The sequence below is a fragment of the Podarcis raffonei genome, chromosome Z, assembly GCF_027172205.1.
Source record: "Podarcis raffonei isolate rPodRaf1 chromosome Z, rPodRaf1.pri, whole genome shotgun sequence".
Taxonomy (NCBI): Eukaryota; Metazoa; Chordata; class Lepidosauria; order Squamata; family Lacertidae; genus Podarcis; species Podarcis raffonei.
Window position 1 is genome coordinate 9,410,956 of NC_070621.1, and position 20,076 is coordinate 9,431,031.

Sequence of the window (20,076 nt, forward strand, 5' to 3'; positions counted from 1 at the left end):
TCCAATGGAAGAAAGTGAGGTTAGATCTCCTCAGACTTCTCTGAAGCAGGGTTGTGGATACCCATGGCCCTTCTAAGTGTTGCTGGAACTACAGTTTACACACTCCAACTCAACAAGCATGGGACATCCAACTGGGTGGCCCTTCTAGATGTTGGAGTGCTATATTTCCCATCACCCTACATTGTGAAGCATGTTGGCTGGGGCTGATGGGGGTCAGAGTCCAGCAATGTCTGGAGAGCCAGAGATTCCCATCCCTGCTCCAGAGGGAGGCCTTATACCCAACTCATGCAGAATATTAACAGATGGAAAAGTTTCTGAAACTCAGGCCTTAGGGCCAGGGGACAGCACTGTTGATCACTTGCTAAGGTGCACCGCAATGCACTGGGAAGCACTGCTTAGTAAAGTCCCTGGAAAATGCTCAGTTGCAGAAGCTCCCCCTGCTCCTTCCCATCACTGGTTTCCTATTTGGCTCAATCTGGGGGTGGTGTTGAGAAGGAGGTGGAGTACCAGCAGCTGCTCTTTAATCCCTTTTCTGCTCACTCTCTCCCATTATACATACAGCCCTCCAAACCTTACAGGACTACAACTGGTCCTTCTTGCTGGGGTTGATGAGAGCTGGAGTCCACCAACATGGGGCAGACTATAAGTTCCTCACTCATGCTTTAGCATGATGTAGGAAGGGAGAACAAGAATAAGGAAATCGTGGCTTTGAGCATGAGATGGAGACCTCTTAAAATTTCTACCCTATGCATGGACACACAACCCAGGGACTGAGGATTCAGCTAAATTCCTCTAGGTGCAGGAGGAAATCTTGGGGACAGAGTTCACCATTAGCAATTGCCGGAGCAGAATTTATTTTCCCCCTAAGGGATGAGGCAGGGGTGGGTGGGAATGGCAGCTGCCACAAGAAAAGAGTTGGAGAATATTTGGCCTTTTTCAAAGTGTGTGTGAGAAAAAATCTCAGAAAGTGTCTCAGGAAAAAACGTATTCTGAGAAATGTCAGCTCTGTTCTGTTATAGATTTCAACTCACCTATGATGCTCTAGCCACCCTTCCCACCCACTTCCAACCTTTCTGTTGCTCCAGTGGCAGCAAATGAGAGAGCCCACCCTTGCTGTGGGTGTTTGTGGTCCTTGGGAAACTATATTTCCCAAGCCCAATTGCTCATGGTAGGCTGTGATGCAGCCAACCAGTGATGGAGGGTGAAAGATGGCAAAACCTCCTGCTTGTCACCACTGAAAAGCAAGGAGGTAAGCAAGTGGATCTCAGGGGTGTGGTGGACTGTGTTGAAGAAAGGGAATGAGAGGTTTGAGACACAGCATGATGTTTTGTTGTTCCTTTGAAGAATACATGCATATGAGGTCAGAATGATGAGCTTTCTTCATTTTTAAGTGAAGAAATGCAAGTTTCAATGACATCTCTAATTCTAGCTGAAGGAACCCAGGGCAGTGACATCCTGTTGTCTGGGTTGGGAATTGAAGTGGTCCAAGAGCAGCTGGAGAATGATCACCAGCCATGTGTCAATGATGGAATGGTGTGTGAAATGCAAGACTAGACAATGCTCAGTCACACAGGTGATGATTGAGGCTGCATTATCTAAGCACAAGAGGAGGATTTAAAAATATATCTCCTGCAGATGAAATGTTTCTGGTTCTCTTATTAAGGCAGAAGATCCTTAGTAAGTAATTCAATTTGGGAAATGCAACTGAAATCAGGAGAGTTTCATGCCTAGAATTAAATCAATGACCACCATCAATAGAATCAGTTGGTGAATTATTCCTTATTCTAACTGTGAGTTTGCCACAGCACCCCATGATCCTCTCGTCCTGTGAGGTCAGGTGGTACTGAGTTACAGATCTTATATATGGCTCAGTCTGGCAATAACTGCTGATGAAGCAACTTCTGAGCTCTGCTTTTATGCATTATTCACCCCAAGCGCTGTTCAGAGCTGTCTAGGGTACTCGTGTCATGCCTCACATTACCTTTTAACCAATACTGAGAGCTCATCCATACTTCAGTCTGAGCCATGCTTTCTAGGCACAGGCCTGTGATTTCTAGGTCCGGGTTTGAGCAGGAGGGTTTTGTTTTTTGTCCCATTGCTGAAGTGGAAAATACGGCAACTGCGTTTACATGAATTGATGTTTGTTATGATTCAGCAGTAAACTGAGTATTTTCCTGGAGAAAGTGGCGGGACAAAAAAAGCCCTGCTTAGTCACAGACTTAGATAATGTGGCACCGATGAAGGTGTGGATGAGCCCTGAATTACTGTAAGGGGATCCAACATGCAGTGGACTATGTACCCACCACTTCTAGCTAGCTAGAAAACTCTACCTTACTTATTGAACCTAATTATGCCACAGGATTCATGTGAATTCCACATATATAATTTTCTATTGGGTTTGGAAGCATATGTGGGAGCATGTCTGCATTGCAAATTAAAAAAACAGTTGGAGGCTGCCTTCAGCCACTGAATCTTCTTCTACGAAAACCATGAGAACTTGTAGTTCCAGGAGGTTACTGAGAATTCATGTTGGAAGAATGTCCCAGCCCCTTCCTGGAACTCATTTGTGGGGTGGCTAAACAGGTTTGGAAACTGGTTTAGGTTTGTAAGTGTAGCTGTATCTTAACTGTGGAAAAAGAGAAACTTAGCAAAAGAGGAGTGCTCTGTAGGAAGGCAGGCTCAGGGAAAATGTGGTACAATTCTGTTTCTACTGAAGAAAGCCGAGTCTGTAGAATGCCAGGCTTTTTGGTGAAAGATATATGAAAAGTTATGGATCCCTATGATTAGATGCATACTTACATACACAAAACCAGCAAACAAAGTTGCCTAGTAAGTAGGATCTGGAGCCTGTTGCTTTTCTGTTGACTGCGGATGGATCTCAGAGAAGCTGTCTGTAATGGGGAATGCTTGCTCCAGATCACACCACAATTATTTATGTGATCGGTAAATGCATAATCAAATTGCCCACTGCAGCACTCACATTGTTAAACCTCCCAAAGGTCTTCCAGGTGACAAGACAAACAGACAGAAAGAAGGTGTTAAATCGCTGACTTACTGTAAGTCTTCCATTGCCAGTTAAGCCTCCTGCGCTCACCTGAGTTTCTGCTGCCAGGCGGGGCATGGAGGCAGCTCGCCCCTGGCTCTCCAGGCCAGGCTGGTGCTCACCATTGGCCATTGTTGGACTGATCTCTCGCATTTCTACTACCTGAGAGAGAAATAGGGCAGAAGCACAGAAGTAAGCAGGGAGCTGGCAAAAAAAAAAAAAAGTTATCAGTAATCATGGTAAATGACTTGCTGCATCCTCAGAGGGAGAGGTAAGATATAAAGGGCCCCTCTGCATGCTTAGCTGAGCTCAGTGGTGTTTGGCTCTTTAAAGGTAAAGGTAAAGGTACCCCTGACCGTTAGGTCCAGTCGTGGATGACTCTGGGGTTGCGGCGCTCATCTCGATTTATTGGCCAAGGGAGCCGGCGTACAGCCTCCGGGTCATGTGGCCAGCATAACTAAGCCACTTCTGGCAAACCAAGCAGCGCACAGAAACACTGTTTACCTTCCCGCCGGAGCACTACCTATTTATCTACTTGCACTTGATGTGCTTTCCAACTAGGTGGGCAGAAGCTGGGACCAAACAACAGGAGCTCACCCTGTTGAAGGGATTCGAACTGCCGACCTTCCAATCGGCAAGCCCCAGGCTCTGTGGTTTAGACCACAGCACCACCCACATGACTTCTTTTTTATACCCAAGCCAATTCAATTTATATACATGACAATTTAACACAGTGGTGGAGCATATGCTAAAGCCACCCAGGTCATGCATGTGGGGTACATCCAGGAGGGGGGTGGGGAGCAGAGGGAGCCCCCTGTGGCTTGCTTCACAAAGCAGCATGGGGGAGCTCACTTGCATGCTACAGCCCAGGCGAGAAGAGGGGTGAGGGAGCTGCCACCAGCTTTCTTCCTACTCTCTGCCCCCAGGTCAGACCTGACCCGAGAGTGGAGCTGCTTCCTTGTGCACTGCAAACCAGAAGAGAGGGCTGCAGCATTGCTGCTGACTCTTCTCTCTCCATCCCTGGGTCCACCCCCGGGTCAGGCTTGCCCTGGAAGTGGAGCAGCTATGGCCAGGTGCAAGAAAGCTGCCACAGCCTAGGAAGTGGATGGCAGTGTTACCACCAACTGTCCTCTCTCTGCTCCCAGGTTAGGCTTGACCTAGGAATGGAGCTGTGGCTGGTGCCATTGGGCTGTTGTGTGAGGAAGCTGTCTCCACAGCTCCCTCGCATGCCCCCTCAAAACATGCACCCAGTGACACCCCCCACACCATGCTATGCCACTGATTCAGTAATGTAGTCCCAAGGATAATGATCCCAACTCCATTACAGTGGCATGGGAGTGCTCCAGCCCCTCTGCCAGTCAATTTTTAATCTTCTTACGCAATGATATTGTATTGTGTAATTTGGCAGTTCAATTTTCCTGTAAATCACTTTGGGGCACCTTTCACTTGTATAAAGCAATATTGCATAATAAATTAAATTGCAATGGGGTGTTCCATGCAGTGTTGTTTTAGCATCCATATGCAATGTTTCTTTAGCTTTCAAACTGAGATTGATTCCACAAAAACATGGAAGTTTCAGGCATACTGGATTCCACAGCTTCTTTATAAGGAGGAACTGGCCAGTTTGGCTAGGGGCTGGTGATGTAATCAGGATAAAGCATCAAGGCACATGCTGTGGGCATGTGTTGGAATATCTTCCCTTCGGTCAGAAATTGTTTGCATTTTTAAAATTGCCTTTTCAAGCACTGGCTTCAGTACACAGAATATGGGAAGGGGGAGAGGTCTTGTCCTTTGTCTTAGGGAGCAACATTTCTTGGACCAGGCCTGCTGTCCAGACTGGAAAGTACATTTCATTGGTGTAGCAGAGCTTTTGGGATTAGCCCAGTGAAGCCTCCTCCTGTACCAAAACAGTACATTTAACCTTCACCTGTTTGCTTGTCTGCTCCGTGGGAATTTCTTCTGAATGGCCACGCTCAAATGCTGGTGTCCTCGTTTCGTAAAACACATCCTGAGTCCGTTGAGTACCCCATGAAACAGACTCCTTGATTCCTCCTCCCTCTGGCGTTGGTCTGTCATGAAAGGGAGGAAGGAAGGGAGGGAGAGAGAGAGAGAGAGAACTTGCAAAGAATGCAATACAGTGGTACCTCAGGATAAGTACTTAATTCGTTCCAGAGGTCCGTTCTTAACCTGAAACTGTTCTTAACCTGAAGCACCACTTTAGCTAATGGGGCCTCCTGCTGCCACCGCACAATTTCTGTTCTCATTCTGAAGCAAAGTTCTTAACCTGAGGTACTATTTCTGGGTTAGCGGAGTCTGTAACCTGCAGCATCTGTAACCCGAGGTACCACTGTACTGTATACCAAAATCTTGCAACAATGATCTGTCTTGTAAGAATCATATAAACCACCTCCTTCTGGCAGCATGCATGGAGCTAGGGTAACATTGGAAAGATGCAGAGGGCTTTTCTTGGCCAGAACTCCCTGGAACTTAGTTCTGGCACCTCTCAGGTGGGCGCCATTGTCATTCTAAGAGAATGAGGGACATGTTCATGGTGAGTTCCAGCAACTCTTGTTCTTGATAAATGGTGCTGGTCTAATAGGGTATGGCTTTGACTGATAAGCTTACACAATGCTGTAGAGTGATCTACAGACAAACATACCAAAACATACTTTGATTATGACTGGTTTATATTTATTTCTGTGAGGGATTCTTTAGCTGTGATTCCAGTATTGCAGGGGATTGGAGCAGATGGCTCTGAGGGTTCCTTCCAACTCTACAGTTCTGGGATTTGATACTATTATTTTCTGCTTTATACTCATGCTGTATTTTGCTTCATACCTGGTGACTGATACCCATTATTTGCTGTTTATATTGTTTCATGTTATACATAATAAAACACATATATCTACATAATGCAACACTGTAGATAAAGCAGGCTGGGGAAACCCTTCCTTGCAGGCAACAAACAAACAAACAAACAAACAAACCACAAAGTCAGGTAGTTAGCAGCTGCAGGTTAAGAAGGACCTAGTTATCACTCAGGTGGCAAACCTGTGCTCCAGCCATGCAACTTCAGACTACAGGTGGGGACAGACATGATGGAACACTGCTCTATCTTAAAAAATGAAATCAATCTCCTCACTTAGAAAACCAGCATATCAGGGAGCAAGTTAGACAGAAAAAGAAATGGGGAAAGCTGCAGCCCTCAGTATGTTGTAGGACTCTTAATTCCCATCATTCTTGATCATTGACCACAGCTTATCCACCCTTGGGCTAAAAAAATTGTGATGCTAGTTCTCAAAATGCAAGGAATTTTGGTGTGCAGAGACAAATTCCATCAGGTGAGCTCCTTCACCCAGCGGCGTAGCGTGGGTTGTCAGCACCCGGGGCAAGGCAAGTAATTTGCGCCCCCTAACCCCTAACCTGCCGCCGCTGCCAGCTTCTTCTTGCTGCTGCCTGGGCTGGGCTGGTGTGGTTCTCTCCCGCGCTCAGCACTGCGCTGGGCGGCCGCTGCACTGTCCCTCCCCCAGATAGTCCCTCGCTCTCTCTCCGCACCGCACCGCATGCCTGGCACCCACCCCCTCCACAGTGGGCAGCAACCCGGCGGCTCGGATCGGATTCGCACAGCCAGCACTGCAGTGAGAGAGAGTGAGTGAGCCAGGTAGGGGCAGAGAGCTGCGAGTGCGAGCGCGCCCCCACAAGATGTTGCGCCCGGTGCGGCCGGCCCCCCCTGCACCCCCACGCTACGCCACTGCCTTCACCCCACCTGCACTCTGAATAGGCACAGCTCCAGCTTGGCCACTTCAGTGAGAATTTAGCCAAAAATAATGAGAACTTTCTGGGTACTCACAAGGCACCTCCATTGTTGAGAGAAGCGGAGCTCTTTTGGCGCAGGAAAGCATTGGGGAATACTGAAGGCTGGCTTTGTTCAAGCGCTGCTTTCAACGGGTGGAAAAGGGACACAGTTCCAGTCTGCAAGGCGAAAGGAAGGAAGGAAGGAAGGAAGGAAGGAAGGAAGGAAGGAAGGAAGGAAGGATTATCTGCTCTGGTAACAATTCATACAGTGCTGCCACAGAGGTAGAGGTTGGCAGTTGTTCTGGACAGGGATTCCTCCTTATCCCTGCCTGGCAAATCCCTCAGCAATAAAGCTGTACAAATCTTATCTGTTCCTTAATAGGGAGCTGCAGCTTAGTGTAAGGGTGGGATACATTTTTCACCCTGAGTGCCAGTGGAGGATAAGGCCAGAGGCAAAAGCAGGAGCAACTACTGCAATTTTCTGATGTCTACGCTCTGGTAACCTCTAGGTTAGATGTGATTTGTTATATGTTACTACAAGCCAATAACCACCAGGCCATGGTAAAACTAAACAAGATTCTATTAGCTGATTGTACTGCCCCTACAGGTCAGTGAAGTTTGGCTCATTGTTGGTCTCCACAGTGACATAGTGGCAGTGAAGGGTGCAAAAGACTGTTTACCTGGCAAAGACCTCCAGGTGCTGGATGGGCAGGATCTCGAGTGTTCTTGTTCTGTTTGTAGAAGTCAAATATCATCAAGGCTGCATAGACTTTCCCCACTGTCATGGCTTCAGCTGGACAAAGAAACAAAAAATGAAAAACAAAATAAGAGGGGGGGGAAAGATGAGGTGAACAGAATTGATGAATAGCAAAAGGTGAAGGCAGTGGGAGGGGGAGTCAGCATGAATGGAAATCTTAGATTCTCATGAGTTGGGTGGGGAGCTATCCTAATTCTTTCTTAGACCAAACTCAGATGGCCCGGTACCTATTGTTTAAAATCAAAATGAGGCCACCAAAAAATTATTCCTGCCACTTCCAATCTTAAATTTAGTTCTCCACATTTCTGTAGCAATCTGCATTTCAGTGTAAAATTTATCCAAATATACAGATTTTTTTGCAAGCAATTTCCCCCAGTATAATGCATACTAATGTAATACTTTTCAAGCATGCCTTCCCCCAACATATGAATTTTTGTACCCATTGGCTGGGAAACTGCATTGCAAAATTAAGAGGTGTGTAGGAGAGACAATATGGTGTAGTGGTTAGAGTGTTAGACTAGCTTGCCTCACTGGGTTGTTGTAAGGATAAGGTGGGGAGCAGGAGAACCATGGATGCTATCTTGAATTCCTTGGAGGAATGGTGGGATAGAGATGTAATAATAAAGTCTGGGGGGTTGGGAGAAGGAGAAGGAGGTCCCAATCTCACTCCTGCCCCTCAAGCACATGATTGTGTAGGACTCCCAAACAGATTCAGCACCTGGATCTCCCCGAGTCAATTCAGCGGCACTGCAAAGTAACAGATTGACACCTAGATCAGAGTGGAGGCCCTCGCGCAGTGACCTATTTTCTACTCTCCATATCTTCCCATCTAGTATATAGCAATAAAGTACTGACAGCCAGGCCTGGGCCTAAGCCCTTAAAGCACTGTACAGCACATCAAGAAGAGGAATTCGGGAAGATGTCCTTTTTCCTTGTTTTGCTGAAGCGTCCCCATAGCTTGCCTATCCCTGCTAAAACACTTCTCAGTGTAAATGTTAATGCTTATGCCATCAATGTGGTACAAAGGGAAATATGGGACTTACGTTTATGAGGTGGTACTAGCAGATCCAAGGTCTTTGGCGAAAGATTGGGCCAAACTAGCGAGATCTCCTTCCTCAGCTCGATGTCACACTGAAGCTGCAGGACCCCTGCCATGCCATGGGCCAGGTGATACAAAGGAAGAAAATGTTTCACTCACAGACCAGGCTCCATGCTGGACCAGAGCAAAGGCTTATAAAGCAAAGTACGTCTTTTCTCGAAGTGATCAACCAGATGTTCCAATGGGAAGCCCACAGGAAGGACCACATGATTCCCAATATCTGACATTCAGATATGCCTCTGATACTGGAGGTAATATAGCCAGCCGCTATGACTAGCAGCCATTGATAAAACATATCCTCCATGAATTTGCATAAACTTCTTTTAAAGCTTTCTAAGTTGATGGCCACCATGAGATTGTGGGAGAACAAATCCTATAGCTTAACTATTATGTGAAGTACTTTCTTTTGCCTGCCCTGAATCTGCAAGCACTCAGCTTTCTTGGATGGCCCCAAGGAAAGGCATTATTCCTACCCTTTGGGGAGGGTATTATTATGAGGAAGGGTATTATTCTTACTCTGCAGGAAGCTTGAAAAGGGAAAAAGAGAGCACGGTAGAGAATAGCTCCTCTTCCATGGAGGGGAAGAAGACTGTGGGCAATGTCAACGCTCTTACTTCTTACTTCTCTGAAGAGAGAAGCTCTTCCAGAATGCACCAAAGTACTGAATCAGATCACTGGTTGATTTAGCTCAGCCTGCACTGATTGGTAGCAGTTCTACAGGTTTCAGATAGGAGGTCTGTCCCTGGAGACATGGTGTATTGAACCAGGGACCTTCTACATACAAAGTAGATGTGCTACCACTGAGCTTGATGAAGCTAATGCAGGGCTATGGAACCTGTGATCCTCCAGATGTTTTCTTGACTCAGAGTTCCAATGACCCTAGGCCAGCATGATCAGGGATTCTGGGAAATATAGTCCAACAACATCTGGAGGTCCTGGTCTAGTAATGTGGAAATTTGCTCAGATATCTTGCTTTAAAATCTGAAATTTGCCCATTTCCATACATCAATTTTGAAAATGTATGGGCCAAAGTCCCCATCCCCATTCCCCATTCATTCCTATTCACACAATTATGATCTTTTAAGCCAGCTGCTGTTATCTCACCTGATGCAAGTTTGATTTCCAGGGCAGTGCGGATCAAGGCCATCAGCGTAGATGTGAAGTGGACACTCAAGTCATCATTTGAGATTGGCATATTCATCCTTACCAAGCGCTGAGAGACAGACAGGCTTCTATCAATGCTGATCAACTTATTTCCCCTCCCCAAACCTCATACTCGCCCACCCCACTTTCTAGTACTCAGTTTCGTTCCTCCTCAGAGTAAGCTTGATTACCAAGAGCTGACATTCCACAATGCTAACTTTTCATATGCTGACGTAGGTAACAAGCCCCAGATATCCACAATCTCAATACGTTCCAATATTCCAACATCATGGGAGGGGTGTTTCTAGGACTAAGGTGAAACTATGAAGCTCCCTTGTTATTTTTGCTATGGGATGCAGCATGCTGGTTAACTAATTTTGTTATATTTATAGTATTGAAATATGCTTTTGCATATTATGTTTTTGTTTTGCTATGTTATTATGAAGTTGTTTTTGTAGTGTTTGTTTGAAATGCATCCCTGTTTATTGTAAGCTGCTTGGAGCGTGATTTCTTTTTTGTGTGTGCAAAAGCAGCATACAAATAAAATGAATGTATGAATGAACGCTGAGCTTCACTTATGTATTGGAAACTCTCAGCTATAACCTAAACCTGTCTTTCTATACCTTAAAACCATCTCACCCTGCATTTCCCTCCATGGACAGAGTGACCAGCTCTTCTTTCTGTGTTTTAGTACTTCAAAAATAGCAGTATGGCAGCATTTTAAAAAAATAATCTTTGGCCTAATAACATATGAAGAGTCCTGCAGGATCAAGCCAAAGACCCATCTTAGACCAGCTTTCTGCTTTCACAGTGGCCAGCTAGATGCCTCTGGGAAGATCATGAACAGGACTCTTCCCTGCTTGTGGTTTCCATCAACTGGTATCAAAAGACATACCTATTTTCTACAGCTACTATTGGAGATGGTATCATGGCTAGTAGGCATCAATATCATTCTTGCCATACAGGGTGCTTTTATGCAAGCTTTTATAGTCAATACCCCCCAACTCGAATCCTGGGAATTGTGCATTGCCCAGGGCTTTCTGGGGATATGGAATAACTATTAAACAGAGGAGACTATTGCATTGGGGTGGGTGGTGAACTGCCCTGCTAGCTTCAGACTGCCCTCAACCAGCCCCCAAATGCCTGCCTCTTTCCTTCCCTCCCATCTCTGATGCCCTCTCACATCTCTGCCTCCCAAAGGCTTGCACAGCTGTTTGTTTCAGCAGCCCTGGCTACAAGCTCCCCAGGTGAAGGATGCCTTTGAGGCTAGCCAGGGGGTGGAGCAGTGGGAGGAGGCACCTCTCTTTTGGAGGGGCAGCTCAGAGACCAGGGGTGGCAGCTCCACCTGCCCAGAGGACTCCCAAGGGGAGGGGAGAAGAGAGGAGGCTGAGAGAACAATCCATAAGGGAGAGGGTTCGAAAGGGGGTGAGGGGCTGCCAGTTCTTCAGGCAAGGGGTGACATAAGTGGGCTCCTGAGCCCCACAGGGGTGCAACAGAAAGAATGTAGTTGGTCAATGAGCCATGGACTCACAAAGGTTGAAAACCTCTACATGAAACCATTGATAAACTATTGCCTGTACGAAGCATGTCCTCAAAGGTGCTATCTGGAAACTAGCAAACTGACAGTGAGCTCTTGGGGAATAATTGCTGACAAAGAGGAAATAAGGCATGAAATGAGTGATAGTGCTTCAGGAATAGCAGCCACCTCCTTAGTCCATGAGAAACACACCTAGGTGCCAAAGCAATTCAAAACATGCTGGCTTGAATGCAAAGTAGTGCTAAATCTCTTGTAGTGCTAAGTATTTACATTTGTACAACAGAAGTTCCCCTGTGTTCTAAACCTGAACTGGGATTTCCCTTACCCCCTCGGAGCACATTTAGAGAGTGCATAGGGTGGGTCTGGGAAAAGAAGAGAAAGTTCCATTGCATTAATGGCATGAGGGCATTAGATACCACCCGTTAAATTCCAATTAAGCTCCCCCCAAAACAGATCTAATTTGCTACCCACTTTTTGCTGTCGTCAGCACAGAAAATGTTAGCAGCAGAATCCTACCTTCTTCAATGCAGCCCCATGGTCCAAACTTACTCAGACAGTCCCACTGTATCCATTGCAGTGAGTGACAGGGAAAAAGAAAGGGGGAAAGATGCTTGGAAGTGAAAGAAAAGCCAGTGTGTGTGTGTGTGTGTGTGTGTGTGTGTGTGTGTGTATTTCTCTCAGGAGAGCTGTATCCTAATCCAGGTGGGGGGCTTGGAAATGAGCATCAATTAGCCAGAAGGAAGCCTATACCCCCCCAAACCTCAGAAGACCTGGTTTTTGTGCTGTTACTAATCTGAGGTTGTTATTCAGATCCATGCAACTCCTGCCTGTGAATTTATCTACACTTCCTTTTTGCCCTGCTCTGGCGCTGTGGGTTAAACCACAGAGCCTAGGACTTGCCAATCAGAAGGTCAGTGGTTCAAATCCCTGTGACAGGGTGAGCTCCCGTTGCTCAGTCCCTGCTCCTGCCAACCTAGTAGTTCGAAAGCACGTCAAAGTGCAAGTAGATAAATAGGTACCACTCCGGCGGGAAGGTAAACGGCATTTCCGTGCGCTGCTCTGGTTCGCCAGAAGTGGCTTAGTCATGCTGGCCACATGACCCGGAAGCTGTACGCCGGCTCCCTCAGCCAGTAAAGCGAGATGAGCACCACAACCCCAGAGTCAGCCACGACTGGACCTAATGGTCAGGGGTCCCTTTACCTTTACCTTTCCAGGCACAGGTTGTGCTTCAAAGTTCTGGGTCCAAGCACTCATTTTATTTGCCCCAGAGTTTCCTCACAAAAACCCAGTCTTTAAAGCTGAAGTGCAACAAACAGGATTTAGGGTTTTCTGCAGATTGTTGCTTGGACATGGAGCTTAAAAGTGGGAACCATGCCTGGAAAGTACAGAGGAAAGGTAAGTGTGGATAAGCCCTGCAAGAATGAGAAACTGCTGCATGTTTCACCCCATTGCCAGATTTTGTTTCTTATGGTAACTCACAAAAAGGAATGAAAGATGTGATCTAGGGAATCTACTGCAACAGCTTTCTCTCTGTGTGTGATCAGAGCATTTTCTGAGATGGTTCTGATGGCAGTCAAAGGAGCCCTAAACCTATAGCTGAAGTAGAAGCTGCTTTGCTTACATGTTGGGCTTTAGAAGGCAAGCAGGACAGAGGCTAACAAGTCAAATGTGTGCCCATTCATATTTCCACAATTCAAAAAAAGAGAAAAGACTGGTTCTCAGAAGGGAAGCTTCTTAAGTGCTCACTGTACATGTTTCCTCCCTGGCGTTTTCTCATCCATCCTTTATGACAGAGGAAGGAAATCATTCAGAGTGCAACCAAACCACACACGAGAGAGAAAACTTTGTTCCAGTTAATGTTGTGAGCAAGGGTCAGACTGAGTTTCTCTGCTAAGGGAACTTACTATTAAATGTGCATAAACTACTAGAAAGGGGTGGGGAAACACCCAGGTCTGTTCTCTCAAACCACACAAGACAAGAAATCTGGTTACACCTGCAAGCATCTTGTGGCTTAAAACCTGTAGCTCTCCAAATGTTTCATTGGGCTCCAACTCCCATCATTCCTAAGCACTGGCCATGCTAGCTGGGGCTAATGAGAACTGAGTGACCATCTCTGCCATAAAATCAGGTAAGCCACAAGGTCTGGTGTGAAATATTCCACCCCTTTATCTGTCTGTTCTCCTTTTATTAAAATAGAAGTAAGTTACCAGCCCTCTTACTGAAGATATAAGGAGAAGTGTGCAGGCAATAGTCTACCCAATGGATCACTAATAAACTTCTCACATCAATTCAAGGTTCCGGGTAAATGAAGTACAGTCTAGCTCCCCCATTTTCCATTTTATGTTTCCTGTCACTCCACATTCCATGACTACTGAGGAATGTCAGTCATCATTGGGCTTGTGCTTGGTGGTAGTGTTTGCAGATGTGTCATCTTAGGATGTTTTCCTTTATTTTTCCTTTACTTCTGAAAGCCTTAGGGTTCCTCAAGCATGCTGATACCTCCACCATTGTTCCTCAGTGACCCCATTTTAGCTCTGACGAACATGTAAATTGCAGAAATCTTGCTCCTGTTTCCGATGGGATTCTCCAACATCCCTTCCCCAGAACCCCTTTCATGCCTTTTCCTGTACACATGGATGTTGAGTTGAGTGTGTGGCATAAGCCCACCCTCTTCTTAATGCAGTCAATACAGATTCTAATATTAAAAACGGAACCAGGCTACAGTGAGAAAGGGCACCCCCTTTGGGAAGCCCCAGCACATCTCTGGGATGCAGCTCTCCTGTTACACCATAGAACAAAGCTGTAAAGATATTACCGCATGCACACCAAGGCAAGCAAGATAAAGTGTCATGCATGACGACTCTGCAGGGATTGGCTCTTGCCAGATGTAGCGAGAATATACAAGCACAGAGAGGGATGGGGCAACAGAAGGAGGTATAAAGGGGGAGATTGTAGCTCTTAAGAAGGTCCTAGAAGAGAAAAGACCACCTAGGCATAGGAATGTGGTTGCTACAGAAAAAGATAGGGAGGAACCAGGATGGGGGAGACAAAACTCTGGATTGCGGCATACTAGGTTTTACTCAGCACAGACCCATTGAAATTTATGGGCCTAAATTAGCCATGCTTGTTCATTTCAATTGGTCTACTCTGAGTAAGGCTAACACTGACTATAAACTTCTGTGCTTGCTATCAAGGGATGGCTATTTGCACCTGCCTCACTTCATCCTCCAGCCCCAACAGCCTCTATAAGACAGAAATCTGGGCCAAGGCGTATAGGATGGGTGGGGTTTACTGGTAGGTGCTACTATTATTAGCTTTGGACGTACTTTTGGATCCAAAGTCTTGGGTATTTCTACTTGAACTTTTGATGAGATTTATCCTTGCTTTATGCTCACTTACATTTTAATGCAGGCTAAATGCATTGATTTTGTGTATTATTTTGCAGTGCTATACTTTTAAAAATTATGTTCATTATGGTACTACTGTATTTTGACAGTTTTTTGTTTTTGTTTTTTTTAGTGAACCACTTTTGAGCACAGTTGTATCTTTTTTTACTCCACAGGCCAGATCTTTATCCAAATTAATCTTGTAGCACAAAATTGACAGGAGGGTATGGCTGCCCACCTGTCAGTCATCTGATGTCACGATGATGTTAGTTGATCAGGCACTTTGAATGAACACTGTGTAGTGCTTTAAAGGGCCTGAGGCTTCAATATTACTACCAATCAGCTGATGAGCAGGACAGCTGAACTCTACTTTCTGCAAGTATCCGCTGCACATGTTCTATTGGGACCTTGCTCATTCAGATGATTCAGCAGGGTTTCAAATCTGGTGCATGAAATCATTTCCCCCAAACTCCACCTGCTGACAGTGACATGAGGGTCAATGCACAGCCACAAGCCTTAAAGGGCTCTGAGCTTTCAAGGCAATTTACATTACTCTGCTCCTTAGTGTTGTGGCCCCAGGGTCTAACAATACTCAGAAGAGGGTGAAGTCTAGGCTGCTCTATGTAGGTGCTGTTTTCTGCCATCACCCTCCTGCAGCATCTCCATCTTCCCAATCTCTCAGAAGACAATGGATGCAAAATTGTGTAAGGGATGATTTAAAAAGAAAAGTCGGCTTCCCCTAGGGAAGCAGGACAAACTGCAATTGACAGCCTACATAAGCTTTAGCTCTCTGCTGAGACAACGTCCTGCTATAGCTACAATACAGCCAGTGGGGCCCACTGGGAGCTGTCCATGGTCCTGAATTCACTGACTTCTGTTAAAAATTCACCAAGATTTTGCATGACTTGACCTGAGTATGTCTCCCAGAAGAAATCCAGCTTTCACTGCACCTGCTTCTCCTGTGAACCTAAAGCCCTGAACAGGGTACAGGTTTTATGAGCCTCTCAATGGTATGATGTACTTAGATAGTGGCCATGGTAAGAAGGAGTTACTGAATGAATGCAACTGGAATCCCAGGCAACTGAATCTTGCATATCCTGGGTTCATCAATGTAAATTCATCAGTGTCTTGCTTGCCTTCTCACTGCGTTCTTGACTGCAAAATTGAGAGGCAAGAAACTGTCATACAACTGAGCAGAATCCACTTTCTGATTGATTAAATCCTTGTCTGGAGCAAATTAAAATACATTAGTGAGTTCACTGAGCTCAAGTGAGCCAATGATTCTATAGCATTTATTTCTTAAGAGTGTATTTAAGGAAGCTTTTAAGGTGTCACCTATGTTTAATTTACTCGCTCCTTCAGAACCACCTCTTCTAATTAGCAACGAGTTAAATAAGTTAAAACTCTACACTGATCCTTATCCAGAAATGTAAAATATAGGTCAGTCTCTTAAAACAGAATGCTGCGTCATATATTTTTAAAGCTTCTATTCATTTTGGTTGATTATATAATTTCATTCAGATTTGCATAAATTTATTTTATATTAATATTTATTAAAAGAGGGGCAATTGTAATTTATTATTATTATTTTAAAATTGTATACTGCCCTATACCCACAGGTATCAGGGTGGTTCACAACATAAAAACACAAAATACATAATAAAAATAAAAACAAGATAAAAATAAAAATAACAACCCAGTAATCCCCCCTGCCCAACACATTTTAAAATGGCATTGGATGTCAATCAGCCAGAGGATTGGTCAAAGATGGACTTCGCATTTTAAGTTTGTTTTTGTTGCATATAGTTGTATTTGGACTTGAGCTGAGTTCTATTTGTGTTACCATATGCTACTTCCATAATGTTAACCTTTTGTTTTGTGATGGTCTGATGACTAAATACAAATAAACAAACCTGATCTGATCTGAATAGACTGTTGCAGAAAGGCAATGCAAAAGTTTGCAGCTGTTTTGTTAACATGGGAATCTCTTACTCTGCTTTCACTGGAACAAAGGTGAATCACTGTTTCTGTAGTTACTGGAGGATTGTTTAACATCCATGCTCTCTAGGAACAAATTTTCTCTGCAGGAAATAATTTCCCTTCTACAAAGAGGATAATGTTCATTTAAGACAAAGATCCCCTTCTGTTTGGACTTTGCAGGGGAAGCGGTAGCAATTAGCAGAGTTTATTCCAGTCAATTCAGGACCCCGGGCAGCTCCCAATAGGTCTTCCTAGATGAGCTGTAGAATATGTTGTCCCAGCAAAGAGCCAGACACCTGAAGGTTTAAGAAGGTTTGCAGCACTTTTCTTTCTAGTGGCTTGATCGCCTGCAAGAACTATCTACAATCCTTAAAGGATTTGTAGCTGAATCTTCAGTTCCATGCACCTGTGTGTTTGAGGAGCTGGAGAAGCTGCAGGGATGTCACTCCCAGATGGGTGAACCACATCCTCAGGCAGGTACAATGTAGAATGGGTGTACCAGAGTTGAACACATCTACTGCTTTGACTTGAACATATTAATACAGAAAGTAGTGCCATGGAAAATCAGTTCTCAATCTACATAGCAGGGGTAGATGATCAAGTAATCTCCATATGTTTTGGACTACAACTCCAGAGACTATGCTGTCTTGGGCTGATGGAAATGGTAGCCCAACACACCTGGAGGACACAGCTTGTCTATCCCTGCATTCCAGATGCAGTGCCTTTCCCTTGCATTCTGAAGTGGTACAGTCCTAGGAGAACTGTATCACATGCTTTTTCTGAAGAAACATGTTGGCTTTCAGTGAACACAGAGCTGGAGGCAATGCACCCTAAGGATTTGTTAAGTCTAAGCACATGTTGCCATGAAGACAGCCTTGATTGGGAATAATTGGTCTCTTACTTGATGCAGACAGAAAAGGAAGGGGAAAGGTAAAATCCGAAAAATGAACCAGGATATAAATATATTTATGGACAGGTAGAAACTCAGCTAGCTAGAAAGGTGTAATGGGCACCACAGCTGTAATGACTTAGTCAGAGATGCGGAATGTTTCAAACTAGAACAGGGGTGTCAAACTCAAATGAATTTAAATGGCTTCATTTCTTAACCCACAGGAGCCCGGAGACTCACCCATAAACTCCCCTTCACATAAAATATTAAATTTACATTCTCTCTCCCTCCTTGCCATCTTGCATAAGAGGCACCAATAGAGGTGGACTTCCAGGTCTCTTAAAGGGAAGGTGACAGATTGATAGGAGAACACTGAGTCAAACTATGGGAACATAGGAAGCTGCCTTGTACTCGGTGAGACCACTGGTTCAGATAACTCATTATTGTCTACACTGAACTGGCAGCTACTCTCTAGAGTTTCAAGCTTGGTGTCTCTCCCAGCCCTACCTGGAGACACAGTGGATTGAACATGGGGCTTTCTGCATGCAAGACAAATGCACTAACATTGGTCCATCTAGCTCAGAATTTTCTATCCTGATTGGCAATGAGTCTACAGAATTTCAGAGGGGAGTCTGTCTCAGACCTACCTGGAGGTGCTAGGGAGTGAACCTGGGATGTTCTGTATTGAAGAGAGATATCCTACCAATAAGCTATGGCCCCTCCACCAGTAATGCTTTAGTGGGGCATGAACCCCTTTTAAAAGCCTTCAAGCACTTGGATTTGAGTACACAAACTCTCCAAAGCTCCTACCTGAACTCTGCATGCCTATGGGGGCACTTAGAATCTGCCTGCTGCTTGAAGCCAAAGGACCAAGTAGGAGTTCCAGTTATAGGACCCTATGGGCACAGCTCCACATTTCTGAAAGCTGTGTGATGGTAGTGGAGGTTGCCCAATTAAGGCGAGTGAGGCAGTGCCACCACTAAACTCAATCTGCCCTCAGATGGCCTCCACCTACCTGCCTTCTTAATTACAATCAGACCAAGGGGTGGCTATTACTGCCAGCTTCCACCTCCTCAGTCTCAGTTTTGCCCTTGTAGAATTCAGCAAAGAGGAGGATGGGGGGGAAAGGTCACAATTAGTTGGCTATGCCTATTATTGACTTTGGCTCAACCAGCCATCTTCTCTGACTCTGCCTGCCACTGATCTCACTGCTTTCCACCCTACCAGTCCCAGTTAGCACCAGCCTCTGCTGCCAGTGTGTTTCCTGTCCCAGTAGCCTCTTTGTTGTACAGCTGCTATGGGCTGGGCCATGTGTTGGACACCCCTGAACTAGGGAGATTATGAAGCATCTGAAATAGCTTAGAAGACACCACAAATACTACAGGAAATGGAGGCAGTTCAGCCTTAGCAACAACAGAACAGATGGCACTGGTTGTCTGGTCTAACCTTATAGGCAACGCGAGCTGGGCATTTCTTTCCCAGTCCAAGTGGTGGGGACATGTGTCTCAGCATCTCATACATGTCCGTGTAACTGATACGCCCACTTGGAACCAGAGAGATAGAAAGAGAGGGAGAGAGAGAGAAAGAAAGAAGCAGAAGCCAGAAGATGGGGAGGGAATCAAGGGTGGGGGAAGAACCAAGTTAGAGCCAAGTGTCAAACAGAGGGGAGGGGGACCAGGGATGAAGTGGAAAGCAGACAAGAGAGCAAGAGAGAAGGAGAGAGATCTGATTAATTAGATTGTTTTCAGGGAGTGGAAACAAAACAAAGGGAGGTTAATAACAAAGAGGAGGGTTAAATCAGATGGTTTCTTTTCCAATTTCATCTCTTTGAGCTGGGGTAGCCAACCTGGTGCCCTCTAGCCATTGTCAGTATCAGCTGGAGAGCACCACCTTGGCTATCCCTGTCACTGAGCATCTCTCTTTCCATGTGCTCATCGTCTTTTCTTTTTTCTTTAAAAAGAAGAGGTTCAAATCCCTGCGGTAGCAGTACAGAATGATTGAGTGTGGACAAAAGCAGGTGGGAAGGAAAGAGGTTTGAAACCATGGGTGGGAGGGGGAGCATTCCCATATATTCTCAAACAGGTGGTTGTGCAGGTGTCAAGGGGCTGTACTCATCATGCCGAGGAGAAGCGATACACAGCATTATGGGACAGTCAGACAAGGCTTTAATAAAATGGTTCTCCTTTCCTGGGCAGGCTTTTGTTGCTTAGATTGGAAGTGAGGGTAATAATGGGTAAAATGGAGGCAAAAATAAGGAAGATCTCCACTTTCAATAACACAAGGCTGGCATCAGACTTCAGAGTGGACCTTGGCATAGTGACAACAATGCTCCCACCTCCCAATGTCCCTGCCAACCAAGGCAGGGACCAGCACTGCTTGTGATGGTGGATGCTACATGGTTTCTCAGCCAGCACGCCTTGGGCAACAACTGCACTCCTCAACTTCCA

At 45.4% G+C, this 20,076-nt stretch overlaps 1 protein-coding gene across 10 annotated transcripts in view; it reads right to left on the reverse strand.

The window, feature by feature from the left end:
• Window positions 1-20,076, reverse strand: part of CACNA1B (calcium voltage-gated channel subunit alpha1 B) — a 324,850-nt gene that overhangs the window by 8,948 nt on the left and 295,826 nt on the right. For 6 of the 10 annotated variants that reach the window (XM_053373456.1, XM_053373453.1, XM_053373452.1 and 3 more), the window contains 7 exons: window positions 19,076-19,172; window positions 9,799-9,907; window positions 8,639-8,743; window positions 7,519-7,631; window positions 6,894-7,015; window positions 4,971-5,112; window positions 3,056-3,205 (listed from right to left, as the gene is read on the reverse strand). In XM_053373456.1, the coding sequence (XP_053229431.1) occupies window positions 3,056-3,205; window positions 4,971-5,112; window positions 6,894-7,015; window positions 7,519-7,631; window positions 8,639-8,743; window positions 9,799-9,907; window positions 19,076-19,172 (838 nt within the window). Of the gene's footprint in view, window positions 1-3,055; window positions 3,206-4,970; window positions 5,113-6,893; window positions 7,016-7,518; window positions 7,632-8,638; window positions 8,744-9,798; window positions 9,908-19,075; window positions 19,173-20,076 lie in introns of those variants that run through there. The other 4 variants (XM_053373449.1, XM_053373458.1, XM_053373450.1 and 1 more) reach the window with 2 other exon arrangements.